The following is a 25,140-nucleotide window of genomic DNA, read 5'->3' as shown; positions in this document are numbered from 1 at the left end:
TCCCGCAGACTGGGAGTGCTCTGGGGAAAATTAGCCAGCAGTTGCAAACCTGCAGCCACAGGGCCTGCCCAAGCACTTACCAGAGGGAACTTCCAGGTGTCTGGGGGTGGCCGCGGTGGGGATCTGAAGTGTGCACCCTGTCTGAAAGGGACAGCCACTTCTCAGCTCTACCTGGTCATCGCCATGTGGGAATGCAGGCACAGAATTACTGGATATTAACATTTTTTTTTTTTTTTTCAAAAGAGGCCAGGTTTCTAGATTTTAATTAGGGAATTTCCTACTTTTTTTTTTTAATTTTTTTAATACTTATTTATTTCTGAGACAGAGAGAGACAGAGCACAAGTAGGGGAGGGGCAGAGAGAGAGAGGGAGACACAGAATCCGAAGCAGGCTCCAGGCTCCGAGCTGTCAGCACAGGGCCCGACACGGGGCTCGAACTCACAGACCGTGAGATCATGACCTGAGCTGGAGTCGGACACTTAACCGACTGAGCCACCCGGGCACCCCAGGAATTTCCTAGCTTTTAAATGTTAACAACTTACTTTTTTTTAAGTTTATTTATTTATTTTGAGAGAGAAAGAGAGAGAACACACGTGTGCATGAGAGGGGCAGAGAGAAAGAGAGAGGGAGAGAGAGAGAATTCCAAGCAGGCCACGTGCTGTCAGTGTGCCGAGCCCAACACGGGGCTCGAACTAACTCACAAACCTGCGAGATCCTGACCCGAGCCAAAGCCAAGGGTCAGACACCCAACTGACTGAGCCACCCAGGTGCCCCAAAAGCTGACAACTTACAATCAGTTTTTCAAAACACCACTTAGGTCAAACATAAGACCCACAGACCTCTGCACAATAGAAAACATAAAAATAACTTTGTTAAACAGAGGATTGTATTGTAGAGACGTTTCTGCTGGAGAGAGATGTCACTTGTAGATACATCTGAGTCCCTTCACCTCAGTCTGTTTCCTTTTCGCTTGGTTGGTGTTGCTGTCTCTTTTGAGATGATAGAATAAATCAAGAAAACACACTTCTCAGTTGAACTTGTAGCTACTGACCTTTTAGAGGACGAGCCACGAAAGAGGGTGAGGCAGCAACTCACGCCACAGCGAAATGACTCCTTAGAGTCCGACCTCTCAATGAATCAGGCTGTTCACACTTCAGTACTCCAGGAAAACTCTGCCCCAGTACAGATCCCCAGCCCAAGCCGAGTGTGTTAGATGATTTCTGCAAAGCATTGCCCCCCAACTGTTTATATGAAAATTCCAAACACACAGAAGAGGTAAAGCATGTGCAGTTCACGCCCAAAAGACCACCAGCTGGGTTCTACGATGACTGTGTCACTGAATTTGCTTTAGCACAGATCTTTCCATCCGTCCATCCCTCTGTCCATTCAACAGTTGGTCTTTTAGCTCCTGCTCTGGCTTCAGTTCAGGTTCCCACAGGGACCGTGACAAAGAACATCAACCAGGCCTCTTTTAGCAAAACTGACACCCAACACAACTAGTTTTAGCAAAAAACCAAAAAACAAAAAAGGTTGTTGGCTTATAGAACTGAAGGGTCCTGGAGTGATGGCTTCTGGCCTGACAGCCTCCAGGACTCTCTCACTGTGTCTCCGTCCGTTCTTCCTGACGGGCTTCATCCTCGGACACACTTGCCCCGCGTGGCAGCACTGGTGGCTCTGGGCTCACCCCCCCCCCCCACCCCTCGCTTTAGCATCGCCGCCCAAGGGGCCAACCTGATTCCCAGTGGCCTGGTAAAATGCCCAGTGATGGCCCTCTCTGACCAAACTCGGGTCCCCTGCCCACTCCTAGAGCCCCACGCAACTATACGGGTGGAGGGTTGGAGAGGTGTGGCTCCCCAAATGGAAGTTGGGGTGCTTGTTACCAAAACCGGGGGTGTGGATGCTGAGCACAGAGAACCATAGCTGCTTGGCAGCACTGTCCTCAGAAATGGAGGAAAGGGACCAACCGAGCCGCACAAAGTCGGCACCCGACACAGGAGCCACCAAAGGCTCCCAGGTTCCTCCTCTGTCACCTCCCTCTCTCCTTCAGAGTATCCTTTTCAGATGTTGTTTTTCCTGAGGCCCGTGGCGATTTACCCCGGGGTGAGGAGAGGGAATCAAAGACAAAGGAAGAGACCAGCCCTGTGTCCGGGCTGCAACAGGAGGGCCTCAAGGCCGGGCTGCCCACAGAACAGGGCCCCTCGGGGTGGCAGCCGTTCGGTGGTGTTGCCCGTCCTTCTCTCCCTGGCCTTCCTCTTCCCTCCCTCCCGCCTGCCTTCCACAAATTCCTCTGGGTCGTGCTCAGTACAGATCCTGAGAATATACCCATGACTAGAACATAGTGCCCACCTGCTTGGCACTCAGAGTGAGGGCAAGAGGCGGGTGACATGTGTCAGCCTCGGTGAGAACAGGGCAAGTCTCGAACTGAGCTCTGGACTGGGACTGTCTTTCGGGGTCCGCCCCTCAGCTTGGGACCCAGCTGTCCTTGAGGTGAGCAGGCTGTCCCGCACGAGTCCGCATTAATTCAACCCAGGGAGCTGCCCGGGAAACCAGCATGCCAGATGACCGACTTACAAAGCAGGCTGCGGCTGGCAAGGCAGCCCGGCAGCTCGTCCCCCCGGCTCTGCTCACCCCGAGCCTGGGCTCACGTGACTGTGCAGAGCGGCTGAGCGTGGGCAGGCCCACCACCACGCTGGGCGAGTAGCTCCCCCTTCCCTTCCAGGCTGCGAGCTTGGTGAGGGCATGAAACAGAGGCGGATGGTCTCTGGCTTACGTCTCTCTCCGGGTCTGTCCCCTTGAGAGCCCCTGTTTTGTCTTACGTGGTGGAAGGGGGCAGACCTAATCGGTCTGCTGATCTAGAAAGGAAGAGCCAGGCACGGCATGTGGCATTGAGGGGATCGCAAGGCCTGCAAGGACTCCCAAAGGGAAGAAAGAAACAGGCAGAGAGGATAAGTCATCCAGACTCCTGGGGAGGCCCACGGGGCCCTGCCTCACTTGCCTGCCTCTCACGGGGCCGCTGCCACACTCACCGGCTTCTCGGGCCGCCAGGTTTGCCCCCACCTCAGAGGGAGCTTGCTGCTGTCTCTGTCCCCAGATCCTGACTTGGCCATCTGCTTCCTGTCATGTAGGCCCTTGTTTAAGTAAGTGTCATCTCTTCAGAGCAGCCTTTTCTCACCATCCGCTGTGAGTGGCCCACCCTCTGCCACCCACCAGATCACTCTCATCTCCCGCTTGCCATGTTTCCAAACTGGCCTTAGTCTCTGGATGTTGCTGTAACCAGCGTCTCGGTGAGGAGCACGGACTTGGGGCCAGGCGGCCCGTGTTTGGATCCTGGGTCTTGCCACTTCTCAGCTGTCTGACCTCGGGCAAGTTGCTTACCCTCATTGGCCCTCCACCTGCGCTATGTAACCGTGGTGGTAATGGTACCACCTCACGTGGTTGCCGTGTGGAGCGCTGAGTTCCTAGACGTCAAGGGCTCGGAACAGTGCCTGGGACGCGGCAAGCGCCGCACGAAGGTTTGCTGTCATTACGGCCTCAGTGCCTGCAACATGCCAGGCAACTAATACCTCTTTGTCGGAGGTAGTTACACCTTCCTGGGCACTGTTGGGGAAGCCCCTGGCCCGGAGGGAGGCAGCCCTGGTGTTGGTGTCCCCCAGCCCAGCCACCCATCCCCTCGAGGCACGGCAGAGTTGCCGCCGACTTCGGCACTTTCTTAGATGCCGCAAGTCTGAGTAGAGGCTGTGGTCAGTCACAGGGGGCACTCTAGTGGCCTGGTGGCAAGGGGAGAAGCAGAGGTCACACCCAGGAGTTCGTGGGGCCTGTGGGTGAGGCCCCCCTGAGCCATCATGCTTCCAGCTGCTCTGACAAAGAGCTAGGCTGGGATGTCTGTAACGTCCATCTATCTGTCACCGGTCAGATAAAGTCTTGGTACTTTGGTGGAAAACCAGGCCGTTTCTAACAAAGGCTTGTGGAGCGGGCCTTTCACCGCCCCACCCACAGTGTCAACCAGCAGATGTTACAAGTGGGGAAAATACACCACCTTCTGGAGTTACTTCAGCCCCAGTGTGTATTAGTATGTTAGACCACATGCAGTCTTGGCTTGGATGTTTTATATGTGGACTATGTGACAAGCATTGCAGAATCACCCCTTCTTTTTCTCTTCTTTGCAGCTTTGCATTTGGCTCCCTGATTTCCGCTGTGGATCCAGTGGCCACTATTGCTATTTTCAATGCGCTTCATGTGGACCCAGTGCTCAACATGCTGGTGTTTGGAGAGAGTATTCTCAACGACGCCGTCTCCATTGTCCTGACCAAGTGAGTGTCCTTTCTTCAAGGACGGCACTGAAGGTCCTTGTAGCAAAGGGACAGGTATTTCCATGCAGTCCTTGTCGTCTGGGTGATGGGTTCACTCGCTTCTCTGTCTTCTGTCCTGAGAAGCCCTGTCACCCCCGGCAGGACTGTCAAGGTCCCGGCTGATTCGAGGAGGGCCTGCCTTCTAGGACCTACCTGGCAGCAGTGGTTTCAAGTCCACCTTCTTGTCGGCACCCCTGGGGGTGCTTATTAGCCAGAGCCCTCCCAGGCCCCACCCTCACAGCTTCTGATTCATTTGTTTTGGGGTAGGTCCCAAGAACTTAGGCTTTTGGGAGTTTGTTTTGTTTTGTCTTAGAGAGAGAAGGCTCGAGTGAGCAAGGGGGCAGAGAGAGAGAGAGAGAGAGAGAGAGAATCCCATGAGGGGCAGAGAGAGGTGGGGAAAGAGAAACCCACCCAAGCTCCTCACTGTGAGCTCGGAGCCCAGAGCAGGGCTCGAGCTCAGGATGAGGGAGCAGCCAGTTGAGGGATGGGTGTTGGGACAGCTTTGGTGCAGATGAAAGCAGTAAACGGAGGCCCTGCTCTCCCACTTAGGAGCTGTCGCAGGTCACCTTCCCGGTTCACAGCCGTAAAATAAGCTAGTGATACTGACAGGCGTGTCCCACCTCGAGATGCTGTTGTGTGAAAGCTACCTGGGAAACTGTAAATTTTTTTCACATGTTCATTGGCATTACTGCCCTTGTTGATAGGACCTGAGAAATTATAGATGAATCATAAAATGTCAAGAAGCCATTGAGAAAGAGAAATGAAACGAATTTAAGACCGTCTCGGATGCATTTATCGGACTCAGGGCTGTTTTTCTTGAACTCTGTCTTTTGTGGCGTTCATTAGCACGTATGGGCAGGAGACCCAAACAGTTTTACCAAAAACAGAGAAGGCACAAAGCGGTTGGAGAAAAGAGCCCTGGACAGTGTTTCCCAGACGAGCTAAGAGAATTTTAGGAGTCCGTCCGTGTTCCGCTCAAGAATAGAATCTCCGTTATCTGAACACTGGCTTGTTTCCTTTGTTAAGGGATTCCTTGCTAAGCACAACCACTCTGTAGTAGTTAGCATTTTCTTGAAAGCTTTATTAGAGGTTACATTTAAATTTTTACGTTAGAATAAAATGACATTTTTATAGTGGAAGGAACCCAGGGTTTGGAATCGGGCTGACCCGGGTTCAAGCCCCAGTGATGCCACTGATAGCCGTGAGACCCTGAGCCACTCTCTCTGAGCTACATGTGTCTCAGCAGTAAAGCGAGGGTGATAATGCCCCAGCCCAAGGTTAGATTTGGGGATTGAATAACTACAATCCTGCGTGAAAAGCATTGGACATCAGTGAATGTGAGACCCTTTCCTCTTCTACACCTGTCCCCCAGGCACGGTTTCATGTCTTTGTCCTAGTTTTGTCCTACTTTTGCAGGAAAAACTTTTTCAAACGTTACTTACTTAATTGCAAGAGGTGCTTAGCAGACCTTAAACAAAACCAAAAAAAAAAAAACCAAACTTTAAAATATTTTTGTTATTCTGAAAGTAATACCTTTATTCTTTATATAAAAGTTAGAAAACACAGAGAGAGAGATTACATGCGATACTATTACCCAGAGGTAATTACAGTTAACAATTTGGTGGGAGTATACATACATTTTATTGAGATGGGCTTATATCCCGTATACTGTATTGTAACTTTTCCACTGAGCAGAGTTGAAAAATAATGTCACATAACATCACTTTACTTGTTACAGAGCATTCCTTTCTACAGATGTACTACGATCTGTTTAGCAAGTTCCCCCATTATTAGCTTTTTCACATTTCTCTTGGCAAAAATTTCTATGGCTTTATTAGGAAATTCTCAGACATCATGCTGTAGATAAGACCTTTAAAAAATCTGATGGCAATATTTTTTTCGTGTTTAGGATCTACTCTGAAAGCCTTTTAGCTTTTGGGTTTTAACTTTGGTTCCGTGTCTTGACTACACATACTGAACATTCGTGATAAAGTATTTTGTCCAAATTGGAGGTGACATCATGAGTTATTTTTACACATTGGGAGCTCAACTCAGCTGCTTTATGTCTAATTTATTTTGCTTTTAAAAATCTGTCAGAAGGAGGATCTCTTCTGAGCTTTTCCAAGAGGAAAGAAAAGGTTAAAGGTTTTCTGTTAAAGACTTTGACAGAAGGGTAAAGATGAGAAGATACTTTCTTTTGAAAATGAGGGATGATGGAGTCGCTGTAACTAGCCAAAGTTTCTTCCTGGAAAAGTGCTTTTTTGAAGGCCAAGATCGCCTGTGATGGCAGTTCCCAAAACTGGCTCCGTGCGCCACAAGCGTGTGTAGCTTCCAGCCCCCGGCCCCCCTCACCACTGCTGGTATCCGGCCCGGGGTGGAACACGCTCAAGGCCGGCCGTCCACCCCCAGCGTCTGGCGAGGGCCCTCCATGTGCCAGACGTCACTCAGAGACCCGCTGGACTAGACGGAGCTCAATCCAAGGTGGGGGAAAGCTGCTCACGGAAAAGTGAGCCCAGTGCCTTGAGTACGAGAGACAGACAGCCATGCTGAGGGGTTCGAGTGAGGCTTCTCAGCCAAGTTGTCCGTGAGCCGGTCGGCATATTCAGGTTGAAGAGGAGAGAGAGGGGAGGGTCGGGGAGCAGTACAGGAGAGGACCGCTTCGGCTTTCCTTGGTTATAGGGTAGAATCACGTCTTGTTTCAGAGTGGGCTTCACAGATGATTGCTTTCAAAGTGACCTGACACGTGTGTCTTTGCAGCTGAATATGTGAATGAATTACCCCTTTTTTTGAGGTTTTCACTTTCAAAAGTTCCAGAAAGCTATCTTCTGCTTCTTCGGGGGTTTTTTAAATTTTTTCTTTTTAATATTTATTTATTTTTGAGAGAAAGACAGAGTGCGATCAGGGAGGGGCAGAGAGAGAGGGAGACACAGAATGCGAAGCAGGCTGCAGGCTCTGAGCTGTCAGCACAGAACCCAACACCGGGCTTGAACCCACGAACCACGAGACCATGACCTGAGCCAAAAACGGACGCTTAACCAACTGAGCCACCCAGGCGCCCCTTCGTTAATTTTAATTAAATTATTTTTAGCTTTGATTTGTTAGTATGACGATTTATTCTTACAATAATTGCTGTGGAGGAAACCTTCTTGCGCTCTCCGGCCGCAGCGTAAGCTCACAGAATGGATCCTGAAGCAGCCTTGTCTCGTATTCTTCCAAGTGTGAGAAAAGGACCTGAAAAACAAAAATGTAGAAATTTACCAGGTCAGAAAGAGTCCAAATTCTAATTTCATTTATGTTGAGAAATTGTTGGCCTCTGTCCTGGGTCTCCTGTCAACCCTTGGTGTGACCTCACCAGTGAGTCACTTCCGTGGGGCCTCCGCATGAACGGAAAGCAGGGCTCCAACCAGCGTACCAGCCGTGGCCGCAATATGGGGGTTGGGGCTGGGCACTGTGTGCGGGTGGCCTGCAGATCCGTTTGGGAACTGTGGGTGAGCACTTGCCCGGTGAGAACCCCTGCTGGCTCTCAGCACTCCCCAAGGTGGGGCGTTGACCTGTGGTCTGCTGGGAAAGAAAGGGGTGGGGGAGTTGTGCACTCAGGTCCCTTTGGAAAACTTGTGCGAGAAAAGTTAGATTCCTTTTTTGCAGGAGTTTTCAGAACCTTTGTTATGTTACACTGTGCTGCGAATCACTACTGAAAACTTCCTGAGGTTATTTGACCAAGCTACCCTTTTATCAGAGATTATCCCACTTTAAAATGATAGCAATTCATGAAACACTGATTCATGAAACTGAGTATTTCTATTGACAATTCTTTGTTTTGTTTACGGATTCAGCAGAAATTTACAGAGTGTCTTTGTATACTAGGCTCTGCCTTAGGCCCTGGATATGTGGCAGTGAACGAGATGGATGCAGGCATGGGCTTCATGAATGACTCATGACTTTGGCACTTGCTGTGAAGAAGTAAGGCACCAGGAGAGCCTGTAATATGTGAAGGGGTCAGGGCGGCTGGCCCTGAGGGAGTGACATTGGCCCTCGGTTCTGAGGAACAAACTGGGGAGTTAGCTGGGGGCAGGGAACAGTGAAAGATGACCTACAGAGAGGTGCCCATGACAGTGGGGTCCTTTCTGAATGAGGAGATGGGGTCATGAGGGCAGAGGAGTCACCTCATGCGTAGACAGACTGGCCTTCCTCCTGAAAAGCAGCAGGAAACTGTTGCTGGGTTTGAACCGGCCAGTAACCCGATCAGATTGTGTATTTTAAAGGGATCATCCAGGCCAGTGAGTGGAGAATGGGTCGGTCCCTTAGGAAGACAAGGATGTTTGGACAGAGTGATGGAGCACAAGGCCCGGAACAGAGGATGGTAAGGGACGGAAGGAGAGAAGTGGATGGGCTTGAGAGTAGTCTAAGGGTAGAATCCGTTAGGAGGAGGGTCTTTAATGACAGAATAACTTCGTTGTAATGGTATAATGGTTTTCCCTTTGGGGAGAAAACCGTTCATTGAATTTAATGGCTTCCGACATTTTACTTTGTTCTGTTAGCCTAAAAGGAAAGTTCTTTTAATTCTCCCTAATGCCTCCTAAATCCACTCTCTCAGCCTGTACCCAGTGACACTTCTTTTTTTTTTTTTTTTTTGGTAATTTAAGTTTAAGTTTATTTATTTATTTTGAGAGAGAGAGAGAAAGAGCCTGAGCAAGAGAGGGACAGAGAGAGAGGGAGAGAGAATCCCAAGCGGTTAGCACAGAGCCTGATGCGGGGCTCGAACTCATGAACCGTGAGATCATGACCTGAGCTGAAACCAGGAGTCGGACAGTTAACCCACTGAGCCACCCAGGCGCCCTCCCAGGTCGCCCCATTCTCATCTGATTTCCTGCCATGGCTTCAATGATCCCCCCTAGCGGGATTCCCCCCCCCCCCCACCAGACTGGAAACACTGCCCATGGCTCCCTAGTGCCTTTGGGATGAACTACCATCTCCTTAGCTTAGTTCATCAAAAGCCTTTCACATGTCCGCCATGGCTGCTGGTCTTGCCTTTTCTCTTGCCACTGTTCTCTGCACTGGCACCCCCGCCCCTGTCCCGTTTCTGTGTTCTGTCCCTGCTAATCTATGAAATTGAAGCTTCCGGAATGTGCTGTGCATTCTTGGGCTCCTTGCCTCTGCACATGCTATTCCCTCGGCCCCGGGCACTTTCCCTCATTTCTTCACCTGTTAACTCTTCTTTTTTCTAACTCTAAACCTGGCTCACGTGTCATGAGGAGCCTTCCTTGACCACCACCAGGCTGAGTTAGATGCCCACCCTGTGTTTCTGCACCCTGTGCCCTTCCCCGAGTGGTCATTTGTTCCCGTCTTGTTTGTCTTCCTCACCAGACTGAAGGAGCCCTTCCAGGGCAGGGACTCTGCTCTCTCATCTCTGAACCCCCCTGAAACTAACAACACCATGCCTGCAACAAAGTAGGCGAACAAATAAGTGACCCAACCCAATGATGGAATGAGCGAATGAGCGCCTAAGCAAGAATCAAGTTTTGAGTTTTAGTTAACTTCTAATAACTTTGTCTATAACATTTTAACTTCTTCCTGTTTTTCTTTTATTTCCTAGCACAGCTGAAGGTTTAACAAGGAAAAATATGTCAGATGTCAGTGGGTGGCAAACATTTTTACAAGCCCTTGGCTACTTCCTCAAAATGTTCTTTGGCTCAGCAGCACTCGGCACCCTCACTGGCTTAATCTCTGCACTAATATCCTTTTAATATGATGAGCACACGTGTCCGAGAAGATTTTCTTAATTACATTCATCTACATTCAGCCATTTTCTCCCCTTCCTTATGGAGGCCGGGGGCCAGTTTTAGTCTTACGGTTGAGTTTGAAGAAGGATCTTTATTTAGTTTGGGTTTGAGGATCACTTTAATTGAAACTCAAGGATTTTTAGATTTAACATGTTAAGATTTAGGACGTCACTGTTCAAAGCGTCAGATCTCACTTGGATCTGATTTCAGGGGAGCTTCTCAGTTCAGAAGATTTTCAGTTTCTACTGCCTCACTTTTCACATTCAGAGAACTGGAAATTAATTTCCTCTGAAAATACCAGCTTGACTAAGTCTTTACCCCACTGAAAGTGTTTATCTGGAAGACCAGAAAAGAGACTTTTAAAATGAGCTCCATCCAAGTTATTCGCACTGATTGCATTGTTTAACAGCCCATAAGCTTTTCCAGCCGGAGGAGGAAAAGGCTCGTTAAGGCCAATGACACCTTCATTGCTGTAGAAAATTTGTCCTGTTTAAAATAGGAACAGGCACCAGACCATTTCTGTGGGAGCCTAAGCCTGTGTCTCAGGGAGTTGGCCGCCTGGCCCTCGTCCACGAGCAGTTTGTTCCACAGATGGCCGGGAGAGCCACCCCTGCCTGTGACAGCCATGCTTGTCTGCCGTCCTGTTGAATTTTGCCTTCACCTCCTTTGTCCAGAAGTCTAAAGGCTCTATTGTTGGCTGACAGCGTCTCATATTGTACCAATAAACGGGATGGAAAGGAGAACTTTTTCTAGTTCAGCCTTTTCCTCCATATTCCTCTCGGGGGCCAGGGGGGCGGGAATCATCGGCTGTGATGGAGCCAAGTAGATGGGTGCTGTGAGCCCAGCATAGGCACGTGGGCTGTATTTGAATACAGAAAAGATTCTCCTTCCACAAGGGCGTAGGTTTAGAAGTCTCCAGGAATAGGAAGGAGGGTCCTTCTGCGGGGCCTTTTACCCTGGAGTTCTGGGCACCCCGTTAGCAGTCTCCTCTGACGTTGGAGGAGGGGTGAAAGAGTGACTCGGCCCTGGAAGGGACCTGCCATTGCGGGCTGTCCTCAGTCTGGCTGCGGCCCCAGCTCTGCCCCCGCAGCCCCAGCATACTGCCAGCCTTCCGAGTCAGCATTTTTAAAACACGTTGACTTGGGTTGGTTTTAATTTTTCCCCCACCATTTGTCTTAGGAATTTACAGCTCTTAGTGTTTTGTCAGCTTCCCTTTCGTACAACAACTGTCTCCCTGCAAAGAAGAAAAAAAAAAATCCATAATGACAGGTTTTCATGTGTTACCTTGGAATGTCCCAAACTCTTTTGTGTTCGTTGTTTACCGTATGTATTTGGAAGGCAGCGGTTTTGTGACTTTTCTACATCTCCCGTCAACTGTCCCTTGGTTCTTTTTCCTTGACAACTGTTATTTACGTGCTAAAGCATATTGACTTGAGGAAAACGCCTTCCTTGGAGTTTGGCATGATGATCATCTTTGCTTATCTTCCTTATGGGCTCGCTGAAGGAATCTCGCTCTCGGGTAAGTGACAGAAACATGAAATGCTGGGGTTGACGGCGGTCCTGCCTGGTGAAAGAGGTTATGTCAGTGGGGTCACTTTCAATCCCAAGAGACAGTCACAACTCAGAAGAGCTTAAGCAATAAAGGGGATTTACCGGCCCTGTAAGGACACCTCTGAATTTAGACCTGGCTGGATTCAGGGGCTCAGTGTCATGGTCACACTTTCTCTTCACCCACCATCCTGTAGTGGAGATCAGAATATCACTTCCAGTGCTGCTGCTTTCCCAGAACAAGGCCTCTGAGGGGCCTTCACTCAAAGGATGGGGTCAGCCTGCCAAGGGCAGTGAATCCTCTAGCCTGGCCCTAGACCCTGGTGCCCACTGATGTGCTGTATTCTATCATTACAGTTTTGCCTTTTCTAGAATGCCGTACAAATGAAATCATGTAGTACGTAGACTTTTGTGTCTCCTTTCTTTCAGTCGTCATAGTGCTGAGAGACATCCATGCTTTGGCATGTATCAGTAGTTTATGTATACATTCTTACAGCACCACATTTTATCCATTCGCCATTTGAAGGACATTTGGGTTTTTTCAGATTTTATAGCTATGAATATTTGTGCCTATTTTCAAATATCTTGGATAAATACCTAAGGGTGGGGTCGCTGGGTCATATAGTAAGTATATATTTTATGCTATTAGAGACTGCCAAGTGTTTTCCAGAACGATGGGACCATTTGGCATCCCCACCAGAATGTTAAGAGAGAGTTCCAGTTGTTTCACGTCCTCATCAACACTCACTCTAATGTTTAAAACTTTAGCCATTCAGATATGTGTGCGGCAACTTGATTCTGATGTGTTTTGGAGTAATTCTCTTTCTATTCTGCTTGGGGTTCATGGAGCTTCATGGGTTTATAGTTTATGAGGTTATAGCTCTTCACCAAATTTGGCAAATTTTTACCCATTTCTTTACGTGACTTCCTTCTGTTCTCCCATCTCTTCCCCTGTTGGGAGCCCAGTTACTTAAATTACGACAGACAACATGCTATCATCCCATAATACACTTTGCTTTTCTAATTTTTTTCAATCTTTTTCTTTTTTTCTTTCTAAGCTTTACTTTGCTTCGGCCAGTTTCTGTTTCTGTGTCTTTGTGGTTTGGATCTTCTTGCCTGCCCATTATCCTGTCGGTCCCGTCCAGTGCATCTTTCATTTCAAATATTGTGTTATTCATCCTACAGAAGTTCCCTTTGGGTCATTTTTGTATCATTGATTTCTCTCCTCACGTTCACGATTGTCTCTACATTCTTGAGTATATGGAATACATTTATTTATTTAAAAAATTTTTAATGTTTATTTTTGAGAGAGAGAGAGAGACAGAGTGTGAGTGGAGGAGGGGCAGAGAGAGAGGGAGACACAGAGTCTGAAGAAGGTTTTAGGCTCCAAGCTATTAGCACAGAGCCCAACGTGAGGCTCGAACTCATGAACCGCGAGATCATGACCTGAGCCGAAGTCGGACGCTTAACTGACTGAGCCACCAGGCGCCCCGTGGAGTACATTTATAAGAGCTGCTGTAATGTCCTTGTTTGCCAGTTCCATCCTCTCTGTCCGTTCTAGGACTCTTTCTGTCAGTTAACTTTTCTTCTGCCTCTAAGTCATATTTTCCTGCTCTTTGCTTGCCTGTTAATTTTGCATTGAATGCCGGTCATTGTAAACTTTATTATGTCGTTGACTACTAGATTTTCTCGTATTCTTCACAGAGTTCTGGATTTTCTTCTGCCGTGTCTCTAAGTTTCTTGGAATCCATATAATCCTTCTGAAGTTTACTTTTGAACTTTGTCAGCAGGTCCAGACCAGCACTAGGAAGTAATGCAGTGCCCTTCTGAGGACTCTGCCTCCTGTCTCCCACTCTGGCCTGCAGGAACGCAAACTTGCCAGCCTTATGTCTCCTTCAGGTTTGCTGGCCCATTGCTTTTAACAGTCCAGGATTCAGGGGGCCACTCTTGCAGTTCTCTGGAGCTCTCTTTCTGCGCAGCCCCTCCTCTCGGGTATCCTGGCTGCTTTGGGTCCCCCTCTTCTCAGCTACACCGACTGTGCTGGGCTCAATTTAGAGTTCCCCTCCCCGAGCCTCAGCCTGGAAGCTATGTCAGGGCAGTAAAGTGGGCTGGGGCCTGGAGCAGGAATGGCCACTTTGTTTGTTTCCCTTCTGACAGTCCCACCCTGCGGTGCCCAATGCCAGAAGACAGTTTCGTTTCGTATCTTTTATCAGGTCTTCTAGTTGTTTATGGCAGGACGGCAGTTTCCACAGCAGTTATTTCTTCATGGGCAAAGTGGAAGGCCCCAGTGGTTTTTAATGCCTGTTGAGCAGAATTCTCTCCACAGACCAGTCTCTGGAATTACACGTGGGAACTCTGTGAGCAGATCTTGCCAAGGAGGACGCGGAGAGGACTCTGGCCATTTTCAATGGAGAACTCTTTGTAAACCTCATGGGGTTTTTTTTGTTTGTTTGTTTTTAATTTGATTTGTGCCCAAGCCAGTTCTCTTGGATAATTTTGTCTCAGTATCTGCCATCAAGTTCCTTCTCTTCTCTTTCCTGAATTTTGCCACTTACATAAACATTACCTGTGAGTCATTGGCTGTAGCCTGGCTATTTTTACCTCTGTTTTTCTAAATTGCTCCCCACCCCTTTGAGATGAACATTGAGTACCTGCTGGCAAAGATAAATTTCATGCCTCTGTTTGGAGTTTGTGATTAAAACAGAGGAGTGTGTTTCTTGTTTCCAGAGAGGCAGTATGAGTTCTGTGACTAGGGTTTTGTTTCTTTGAGGACCTTGGCGGCACACGCCAGTAGGGCCGAAGACAGCACGTGCAAGCCAAGAGCACACACGGCCACCTCTCGACAGTTGGCCTGGCCGTGCCCACGTTAGTCTTCGGGATATCTGTCACACAGGGTTTTCAGACAAGGCTAGGATGGCCCTGATGTGTTGTGAGGACCTTCTAGTCCGTCGGAAAAGGAGTACATCAGGAAAGGTGATGTTTGCTGTCCCTCCTTCCTTTCCACGCCGTGCTTTCCCTGTCACAAAGGCTTGAGCGAGCAGTTGCCAAGAACACGGAGCAGGATGCTGCCTCCAAATCACACACCTAAATCACGTGTTTGGAACACACAGCAGTTAAGGACACCAGGCAGACCTGGGTATGAATCCCAGCCCCGCCTCTCGTTAGCTGTGTAACCTCACACGGCCCATGTAACCACTCTGAGCATCCACTTCCTCTTCATGAAATGGGGCCACCCCGAGGCTTGTGGTGAGGATTAAAGGGAGCGATGCAAGGAAAAATCCTGACCGAGGGCATCACTGTGTGTTATTAATAGGGTGACCGCACATCCTGGTGGCCCTAACATGTAAATTAATCACTCTCAAAAATATCCTGGTTTCAACAGCCAATTAAATAGTCCCCCTAATTATGAGTTAGTGTTAGCTATTCTCAGAATCTTTGTTTTAATTCTATCAGTGTTAGTTATTCTATTCATTTAGGCCAGTTTTGAGGGCCACTTTACCCTCTAAGGACTGAAGGATGAATAGACCCCCCACCTTTGTCAGTTTAACCAACTGTGGGCTGAGGGAGGGGGATTGGGGCAGAGTGACACTCTGTCATGATGGGTCACAGAGGATGGAACTTTTGGGGTTGAAGGATGAGCTTGCAAAATTGACCAGGACGTAACACGTTCTGCAAAAGGTTGGGAAGATGTGGGCCAAAGGTGGAATGTGTTGTGCAGCCCTCACGTGCACAGGTGCATATCCAGGGAATTCCTTTGCAGCACTACCTGTGAGAGAGAACATTTGTGTGTTGGAAGCAACCAAATGTTCACCAGTCATAGGAAATTAAGGAAGTTTGGGTCTGTTCTCAAAATGGACTCCTGTGCAGCCGCTGAATAAATGAATTTGACCTATTTGTGCTGCCACAGAAAGAACTCCAAGATGTATTGTTAAATCTTAAGAAAGAAAATTGGAACACGGTGTATTCATCCTTTCTACAAATATTTATTAAATGCCTATCCTGTGCCGAGAACTGTCCTTGGTACTGGGGATGCAGTAGTCAGCAAGACCAGAGCAGAAGAAAGACAGTTCTTTCGTAAACCCGTACGGTAACTTCAGGTAGTGAGAAGTGACAGGAAGGAGAGAAATCAGAGCCATGTAATAGTGGCGTGGGGGGGCAGACACATCATGCCTTAGGGGATCAGGAAGGTCTCCTCCAACAGGTGGCACCCAAGCTAAGACCTGCATGGTGAGAAGGGAGTCAGCCAAGGAAGGGTCTGGGGCAGGAATGCTGAGCAGTGCTAAGTGTCCCAGATCAACATGAGGGAACTTGACGCCCTCCAGGAAGAGCAGGAAGTACAGCAGGCTGAGGCACAGGGGTAAGGACCCCAGCCCACGGGGTTCTTAGGCCCGAGAAGGAGTTGGGATTCTGTTATATGTGCAAAGGCAGGTCAGTGTCGGGAGGCCTTTTAAAGATCCCTCTGCTGGTGATAACATGCCGTGTACCTAATGCAATCCTATTTATTGCTTTTTAAAGATAGATAAGCTTTATAATGGCATAGGAAAAGAACTGGCAATCTGTATAGGGAACTGTTAACAGTAGTTACCTCTCTAGGCGAGGTGATGTGAATGGAGATTCTCTTGTTTTACTCTGTACCTCGGAGTCTGGATGTTTTAAAGCAAACTATGTTTATTTTGAGGTAATTAGCAAAGAAAACTGACTATGGTCTGATCCAGACTTCAGGAAGTTCATCATATTTTACCTACAGTAAGGCACAGTACACTGGAAGTCGTACCACATGACACGTTTCACCTTCTGCCTTTGGACTTGAATCTCTATTCATCACCATTCTTCATTATGTTTAAAATAGTGGGTTTAACTGAGACTAGAAATAGATTTCCCCTCTCCCTCCCTCCCCCTTTCCTTCCTTCCAAGAAGCTGACCTTTTTACTGCACTGTTATTTACATCCCTAAATGATTTTGCCTTCTAGAAGAAGTACACGTGTCAGAAATTCTTACAGGGCATTTTTTTTTTTTTTAATGTTTATTTTTGAGAGAGAGAGACAGCGTGAGCAGGGCAGGGGCAAAGAGAGAGGGAGACACAGAATCTGAGCTGTCAGCGCAGAGCCCGACGCGGGGCTCGAACTCCCAGACCGCGAGATTATGACCTGAGCCAAAGTCAGTGCTCAACTGACCTAGCCACCCAGGCGCCCCAAGGGCATTTTTTAAAATACCCAGCCCCTTTGTCTCTGTAAGTGAGCCCATTTGCGCCATTTTCCCTGTGGTGTTTTTACAGCATGTGTGGAGGGCACCTGCAGGGGGTGAAGGTGGTCTGGGTGGCGGAAAAGCTACCTGCGCTTAGGGAGCACTCAGGGCAGACACTTGAGCTGCCCCTTGGGCTTTTGCACCCTCTGCTGACGCTGACTCTTCCCTTTCCCCAGAACTCGAGAGATGTCCCCACCTCAGACTAGCCCGGGGTAACGGCGGTGGCTGGCTGTTCACTCTTGCATTGGACAGAGGGCTCATTTTCATATGGTCCAAATTCAGCCTCCAGATGGGGTTTGTTTATCTATACGGAAAAGTTGTTAATATTTGAGTTGGTTGTCGTCATTAGAAGCTGGGAGATTTCCCATAAGAAACAGATTTCTGTCATTTCTCAAAAAGCCAGAAGGGAGACTGGTCAGCACTTAGGCCCCCCACCCACAGGGCTGCCATCAGAACTTTGTAGGTGGGCTTGTGTCTTCTTCGCCCACGTGCTGGTCACCCTTTTTTTATTTTTATTTTTATTGTCTGGCCCCTAGAGATTCTGTTTCCAAACCCTGGCCTAGGGCACCAGACTGAGCAAGCCAGCCAGACCCCTTCTGGGCTATGCTTGTCCCCTTGCTGCAGAGCGCTGAGGCAGGACGGGCCCGAGGGTGGGCAGGAAAGGTCCCTGGGGCTCTGGCAGCAGCAGCTAGCATTCAGTCCCAAGGCAGCTCCCACATTCTGCTGTCACGTCTGACTTCCCAGAGCCTTTGGCTTTCTTGGAGTTGTCATTTAATGTTGGGACTCCAGCGGGTGGCGATGACCTCTGTGGGTGGGACAACGATGCCGGTGGAAGGCCACTCGTGTCACAACCCATACGTGACTCAGGCTCCTCTGGGGCTGACCTTTACTTCAAGGTGAGCACTGCAAGGTCTCAGCTTTGCCAGTGAGTTGATAACCCTTCTCGAAGCAGACTGGTGAAACAAAACCCCTTGGAAGCCCAGAAGCTAGGAACTTTTGCCACTGGACTGTGATGCTAAGGCTCAAGTCCGTAAAAACTGAAGTGTGTCTGTGCCTCTGTTCGTGATTGAGCCTCAGTTTTCTCATCTGGACGTTGGGACTGACAGCACCCACTCATGGAACCATCAGGGGCTAGTGAGGACAAGCCGCGTCCAGTGCCCGTCACAGGACCAGGGCTGAACAGGTGTGGGCAGTCTCTCAGCTGTTCAATGGAGTCCCGCACCCAGCCTCTGGTCTCTCCCCTTTTTCACGTTGCTTTGCCTTCCCTGTATTTTGTTGCAGCGTCAGAAAGGGTCAGCAGTCTGGAAGGTCACCTGCGGGAGCGGACTGGGAAAACAGCCGGAGGCTTCCTTGTGTGTGTTTTATCTAGCGGAGCAGTGGTTCAGAGCGACTCTTGACCTGCAGAGTCCTCTCGGTGCCCTTGAGGAGCAAGGAAAGCTGTCGCCCGTCCTCTCCTTTCCCTGTCCCATCTTGCCAGGTGTGCCTTATGGGAAACATTGCTGGAATTTTCCTGCCCAGCCTCCTCTGTAGGAAAGAATGAAAGAGCAAAGGAATTTGCTGTTTCCCAAGAGGACTGGGAGATAACCTGGCTCTGCCTCGGCTCTCCCTCAGGCCAGCAGTGCCTGGTGTGCCGCACACAGAGGGGGCCTGCCTGTATTGGAGGGTATTGTTTAGACCACAGGCTGAGCCCTTGAAATGTCTCCGATGCAGTTCTGTGATCACCCTTTTCCAAATGGAGAGTCAGCCAGTAATCCCTGTCTGTCTGCAGAGTGGCAGGGGTGAGTTAAAATTTTGCATATAAGTTTTGACTTGTAATTCATATATTTGGGCACCTTATTTAATGCCTTTGTAAAAGTCTCAGCTTCCTTACATGAAGACGAGACCCCCTTTCTGCTGCTGAGGCAGAGGGCAGCACTGAGAGGTAACCCAAGCACAGAGCTTTGGGAGTAGTTAGGGGCAGTGGGCAGATGCAGAGATCAGTCCTGAGTGACCAGTAGAAGGGGTGGACTCTCTTGTGGAGCTTTAGACAAAGGACACAGGGGCGCCTGGGTGGCTCAGTTGGCTGAGCGTCCAACTTCAGCTCAGATCATGATCGCACGGTTCATGTGTTCGAGCCCGTGTCGGGCTCTGGACTGACAGCTTGGAGCCTGGAGCCTGCTTCGGATTCTGTGTCTCTCTCTCGCTCTCTGCCCCTCTCCCACTCACACTCTGTCTCTGTCAAAAATGAATAAATGTTCAAAAAAAAATTTTTTTTTTTTTAAGAAAAGGCACATTGGGGCGCCTGGGTGGCGCAGTCGGTTAAGCGTCCGACTTCAGCCAGGTCACGATCTCGCGGTCCATGAGTTCGAGCCCCGCGTCGGGCTCTGGGCTGATGGCTCGGAGCCTGGAGCCTGTTTCCGATTCTGTGTCTCCCTCTCTCTCTGCCCCTCCCCCGTTCATGCTCGGTCTCTCTCTGTCCCAAAAATAAATAAACGTTGAAGAAAAAAAAATTAAAAAAAAAAAAAAAGACACATAGCCTTTTATTGTCATTCTTCTCTGTTTATATTTTAGGAGTGACTCCTGGTGATTATGGGAAAATTAAAAATTAAATAAAAATCCACCCATTCTCCACATCCATTCTCATGCTCCCTTTCTTCCCCAAGAGTGGTTCACCTGCACCCCTTCTCTCCATGGTGATGCAGACAGCTCACGCCTGTTCAGCCCTGGTCCTGTGATGGGCACTGTACGTGGCTTGTCCCCATTCCCCTCTGACAGCTCCATGAGTGGGTGGTGTTAATCTCACTGTCCAGATGAGAAGACTGGGGCTTGGAGAGGGGAAGAAGCTTGGCCTAAGGTCACCCAGGCTCGGGAAGGAAGCTGCCAGAGAGGGGGACCTTTAGCATTTCTCTACAACCTCTGGGAGGCCCCAGCTATTCTATTTTTCGCCTTTTTTTTTTTTTTTCTGAAAACATGTAATCCCAGAGGGTCCACTGACTTGTAGAAAAGTGTGATATTATTTGCGTATCACGTAGCAGGTGCTTTTCTGCTCTCCTCATGTCTGCTTTGCCTCTTGCTCCCTCGCTAGGCATCATGGCCATCCTGTTCTCGGGCATCGTGATGTCCCACTACACGCACCATAACCTGTCCCCGGTCACCCAGATCCTCATGCAGCAAACCCTACGGACCGTGGCCTTCCTGTGCGGTGAGTTCTGCTCTGTGTGGTTCTGTGCAGGCCTGCCCACAGCTCACTGCTCTGCCACACCCTGCTGCGGGAGGCCTCAGATTCTCCCTCTCAGGAGAGACGACAGAATTCCTCAGAGCCACATACTGCCCTCCCTTATCTTTTGTTTGTTACCCTGGCTTTCAGATTCCATAATGTAAACCTAACTCCTGAGAACTTTCTGGAACATTTGATGGCCTACAATTTTAAGACTAAAAATAATGAGACGCATATGTTTGTAATGTTTTAAAGTGACAGTCCCAAAAATGTGTTCCTTGGCACTGGCATTGGTGAGGGTTAGGTGGGAAAAGACTTCCCAGTCCGACAAGAGTCTGGAAAATCCTGGGGAAAATACAGTTTCAGCTTGTGAGCTGCAGGCGCATCTTGAGTTACTGAGGAGGGGGGTGGGGAGTATAGTTAGGGCATTTCCCCAACCTGTCCACAGGCCCCTTTTCTGCTAGAGCGCCTTGAAGGACACGATCCGGGAGCTCGTACACTGATGCTCTCACTGTCGGGCGGGGCCTGCTGTGAGGACTGTTTCTGTCAAACAGTTCCAATGTGAGCTCTTGCTCCCCCACACTCTGTACCTCCCTGCCTCCTCCCTAGTTAAGAGCTGGCAGCAAAGGACACACGCTCACACGGTCCCTCCCCTCCGGCTTCCCGGGTGGCAGGGCCCTGGCATTATCGCCAGCATCTGCCTGGCACTGCGGCGGGGTTCGTCTCATTTCCGAGCACAGGCGCCACACCGTCATGTGCTGGGAGGCAGGGCCAGGCCGTGCAGAGGCTTCCTTCTGCAGCCCAGGGGGTTCACATGCCCAGAGGTCAGATGACCTGCCCGCGGTTAAGAATTGATTCTGGAATCCAGGTCTGTCTCTTCCTGGTCCGGGGTGGGTCTTTTTTCCACAACGTCCGACTCACAAAGTCCTAGCCAGGGACGCTGAGCCTGACTCTCACAATTCAATTAATATAAAGCAAAACACCCATCTATATTTTGTACCCACCGGACTGGCATATCTTTAGTTTGCTAATACCCACTTCCACCGTGGGCATATGGAACACAGGCCCCACTGACATGCGTGGGCACTGATGCCATCTTCTGTGGAGAATCATTACAGCATCAGGCTAGGTTTCAGAGCCGTGTGCTCTTTGACCCAGCAATGCTCCCATCAGGAATTTAGCCTGGACATTTGTCATAACTGGTAACAGCAGAAACAGAAACAGCTTAAGTATCTATTGGTGGAGGCTTTGTGAAATGAGCCATGACATACCGACATAATGGAATGTGTGCTGCCAGGGAAAAGCGTAACATAGATCTGAGTAGGTTCTAAATGAGCTTATTTGGAAAAATCACAAAAATGTTTATTAGATAAGAAGAAAATTCAGGGAGAAGGGTGGGAGCAGCTTGTGCACTTGCTTTAAAAAGAGACACGTTTGGAGGAAAAACATGGCTGAAATGTTTTAAAACAGCCTCTGTTGTAGGATGTTCAGCTATTTTAAGATGCAGTCTTCGTCTCCCTGATTATTAGACTATTCTGGGGGACATCACAAGTTGAGCAGGGAGACTAGTGCTGGAAATTCATACGATGCTTTTTCTTGGGATATACAAGTGCCTGCTTGCACAGACAGTAGGTGTCAGACTCTTTCTGACTTGTGGGGTGAAGCCAAGAGTTGGAAATACCCTCCTTGCTGCAGACCCTGCGGGCGTAAGCCATCTTCCCAACCCTGTGGCGGCATTAACTACATGAAGTCGAGCATTTAGCTTAGTCCGCCCCAGCAAGGAAGTCAGCAGAGGGCCCTTTCCACATTAGTTATGTGGTGTCTGCGGCCATTTCCTCTGAATTTTTGCCGCTCTGCTGTAGTCGTGATCCTTGCTAATCACAGTGTTCGACAAATAGACAGGTTCGTGTGTTCATCATCTTCCCAGGTGGGAGAGTATTGATTTGCATGCGTTTGACAGTGGACCCACTGCCTGGGGAGATTCTGAACAAGCACGGGTTGTGTGTGTGAGAGGGAAGAACGGAAGACGCCAGGCACACGTTCCACCAGGATCTCGGCTGCAGGATTTTCCAGAAAATAAGCAGAGTGTTACAGTGGGCTCTCACTCGCCGTGAAATGTTTGCTTGCTTAACAATTTAGTACTGTGTTAGAAGAAAATAGTTGGGGCTGAATAATCCATTCTTTGGTTTGTTTCAGAAACATGTGTGTTTGCATTTCTTGGCCTGTCCATTTTTAGTTTCCCTCACAAGTTTGAAATTTCCTTTGTCATCTGGTGCATAGTAAGTATTTTCCTTGTTTTTTATTTAATTACTTATTTGTAGATCAATAACCACATGTTCTGGATTCATTTATGTAACTGTTAACTGTTCAAGGTCAACAGCTACATAGACACTCTTCTGTTTAAAGTTTCTTTTGTTAAAAAATCACAAACATACAATAACAGGAAAAGGGATGGAATTAAGTGAATGAATATCCCTGGGAATGAATTTTTACTTCTTTTTAAATTTCAAACGGCCTTGAATTTATGGTCTTGTCTAAAAAGTAAAAGTTTATCTGTTTTCTCTGGTGGTAAAAGCAGATCTCAGAATTGGAACACATAATTGACCATAACCATGTAAAAACATCATGCATAGAAACAAAAACCATGTTAAAAGATATAGCTCAGTGTTCACAGTGGTTATAGAATTGGGGATGATTTTCTTTTCTGCTTTTTCTGGATAATTTATAACGCATATATTTACTTATTACTGTAATTTTCTTCCAATGTGTCCATTTTGGAACGTGACCTTGGACACTTGTATGAAGTAAAGATTACCAGGCCCTTACCTCCCCGGAGGTTCACCCAGAACAGTCGTCCCAGGTGATTCTTACCATTCAGAAGGTTTGGGAAACTTATCAGTGGATTCGAGGCGGCAGGAGGAGACAAATTAAAATATACCTTTAAAAAGGGAAAAGAAAAGTTCACAGTAGAGTAAAATCTTTTGGAGAATGGAGTGGGGGAGAATAAATGTTTAGCATTTAAAACAAAGGTCCAGCTCCCTCGGGCGTCTGATGGAAGTGACATGAATGGCTTCTAACATGTGGGCATTTAGCCTGGCGCTCCCAGGCCCGCCTTCCCTTGGTGTGAGCTCACCTCCCATAGGCCCGCCTGCTGATTCATACTGTAATCCCTAATTTCATCTTTGTTGTCCTTTTAGATCCACTGTTAATTTAAGACATGTGAGAACACACCTTGTTGTTGCTGAATTATCATAATTCATCTTCGGTTAGCTTTTATTACCAATGCCACTTAACAAAACCCGGCTGTTGAGAGGCAGGCTTTTTTTGGCACTTTCACCTACCGTGTGCAAACCAGTGAGGCCTACCTGTTTGGCATGGGGGGAAACTGAGGCACAGAGAAGCTAAAGAACCCTGAGGAAAAGTGTTTCTCCTTGCAGCAAGAGCCCTTTGCTTTTGTCACTGTTATCTGTCCTCCGAACTCAGGTTTCAGGACAAAGAGAACAGCAGCAAGAGCCATTTACAGAAAGTCTAGCAGCCTTCAGTGTGGTCCCTGGGTAAAAGGGGCCACATGTGGTCAAACCCGAAACCCAAGTGCGGGAATGAAAGATCAGATTTCATTGGGTGAAACGAGATGGCTCTCTTGGCCGTGGGCTGCGAGCAAAGGGAAAAAGGGAAGGTGCTCCAGAGGGGGAGCTGGGGCTCCCCCACCGTTGCCGGAGGCTTCCCCGTGCTATTCAGACGGGTCACCTTCCGCTTACTCAGTGGTCAAGGGCACGGGCTGTCGGGGCTGACCAGGTTTGGGACATGGCTCCACAACGTCCTGCCTGGGTCAGCTTGGACCTGTTACTTAACTTCTCTCTCTCCGCTTACTCCTGGAGACAGTAATACCTGCTTCTAAGCGTATTGCAGGGATCTGAACTGAACAAGATAGAATGCATAGAAAATGCTCAGCACAGTGTCTGACATAGAAATGTTACATGATTGGGAGCCATTGTTATTAACTCGGCCATCCGAGGCACACAGTCCAAAGCAGGCTCAGTTTGTGCTTGTTAAAAGAATAAACTTAGAGTCTACCGAATGTACACGTGTGTATCGTATGTATGTTATTTTAAGTTAGTTTAGTGAGAACCAACATGAAAACAAAGAGAGCAAATTAACAGTAGTGCTAGGTATCCACTTAGACAAGATTTAAACCTTATCTAAAGCTGTATTTTGTTAAGACTGACTTTGGAGATGGTTAGGAGCCAAAAGCCATGGCAAGCAACTGACCAGACAGGGTGTGTGTGACCTCCTTCTAGAACATACCTACACATTCCTTTTGCTTGGAGAGCAGCATTTACGAGAAGCATTACGTGGGCCCTTCTCAGTGATCCCTCCTTTCCCTGAGGAGTGGGGCACCCACGGGAGGGTGAGGAGCACCTTGTCTGTCCCTCCAGAGCTAGCCCATTGGGAATGATTAGCGCAGGCCCGTCCCATGGCGGAGCACCTTGGGAGGAGTGAGATTGCCCCTAAATTAATCTCTGGATAGCTTGGCATGGCCTCTTGCCATTCAGTTTTGTTCTGCTCTCATAACTAAAGCCGGCTTTGATGCCTTGTTAGTCGTCTCTTTCTGGCGACGGAAACATAACGTACAAAGTGCTATCCTTTCCCAGACTCCTAGACACTAGCGTCTAGAGCAGCACGCCCCAGCTGGGTCTCTGCCTAGCACGGTCATTCGTGTCTCTCATGGCCAAGGGGAAGGCTGTGTTTATTATGGGTGTGTCACAAGATCTGCGTTAGCTTCAACAAGCTTGAACTTGGAAGACCAGAGGTTTCTGAGACTTAGTTGGTTGTTATTCACAGGTACTTGTACTGTTTGCCAGAGCGGTGAACATTTTCCCTCTTTCCTACCTCCTGAATTTCTTCCGTGATCATAAAATCACACCGAAGATGATGTTCATCATGTGGTTTAGTGGTAAGTCCAACGCTGAATGAACAGTGGAAGGAAAATACGTCGTATAAAGGCACACGTCGTGTAGAGAGAG

At 48.5% G+C, this 25,140-nt stretch overlaps 1 protein-coding gene across 6 annotated transcripts in view; it reads left to right on the top strand.

The window, feature by feature from the left end:
- Positions 1-25,140, top strand: part of SLC9A8 (solute carrier family 9 member A8) — a 68,143-nt gene that overhangs the window by 34,257 nt on the left and 8,746 nt on the right. For all 6 annotated transcript variants that reach the window (XM_015084217.3, XM_027046705.2, XM_015084214.3 and 3 more), the window contains 6 exons: positions 4,166-4,309; positions 9,942-10,080; positions 11,542-11,647; positions 19,985-20,101; positions 22,313-22,395; positions 24,959-25,070. In XM_015084217.3, the coding sequence (XP_014939703.1) occupies positions 4,166-4,309; positions 9,942-10,080; positions 11,542-11,647; positions 19,985-20,101; positions 22,313-22,395; positions 24,959-25,070 (701 nt within the window). The remainder of the gene's footprint in view (positions 1-4,165; positions 4,310-9,941; positions 10,081-11,541; positions 11,648-19,984; positions 20,102-22,312; positions 22,396-24,958; positions 25,071-25,140) is intronic.

This window comes from Acinonyx jubatus, chromosome A3 (assembly GCF_027475565.1).
Source record: "Acinonyx jubatus isolate Ajub_Pintada_27869175 chromosome A3, VMU_Ajub_asm_v1.0, whole genome shotgun sequence".
Classification (NCBI taxonomy): domain Eukaryota; kingdom Metazoa; phylum Chordata; class Mammalia; order Carnivora; family Felidae; genus Acinonyx; species Acinonyx jubatus.
The sequence above is the reverse complement of the archived record's forward strand: the minus strand, read 5'-3'. Positions and strand labels throughout refer to the sequence as shown.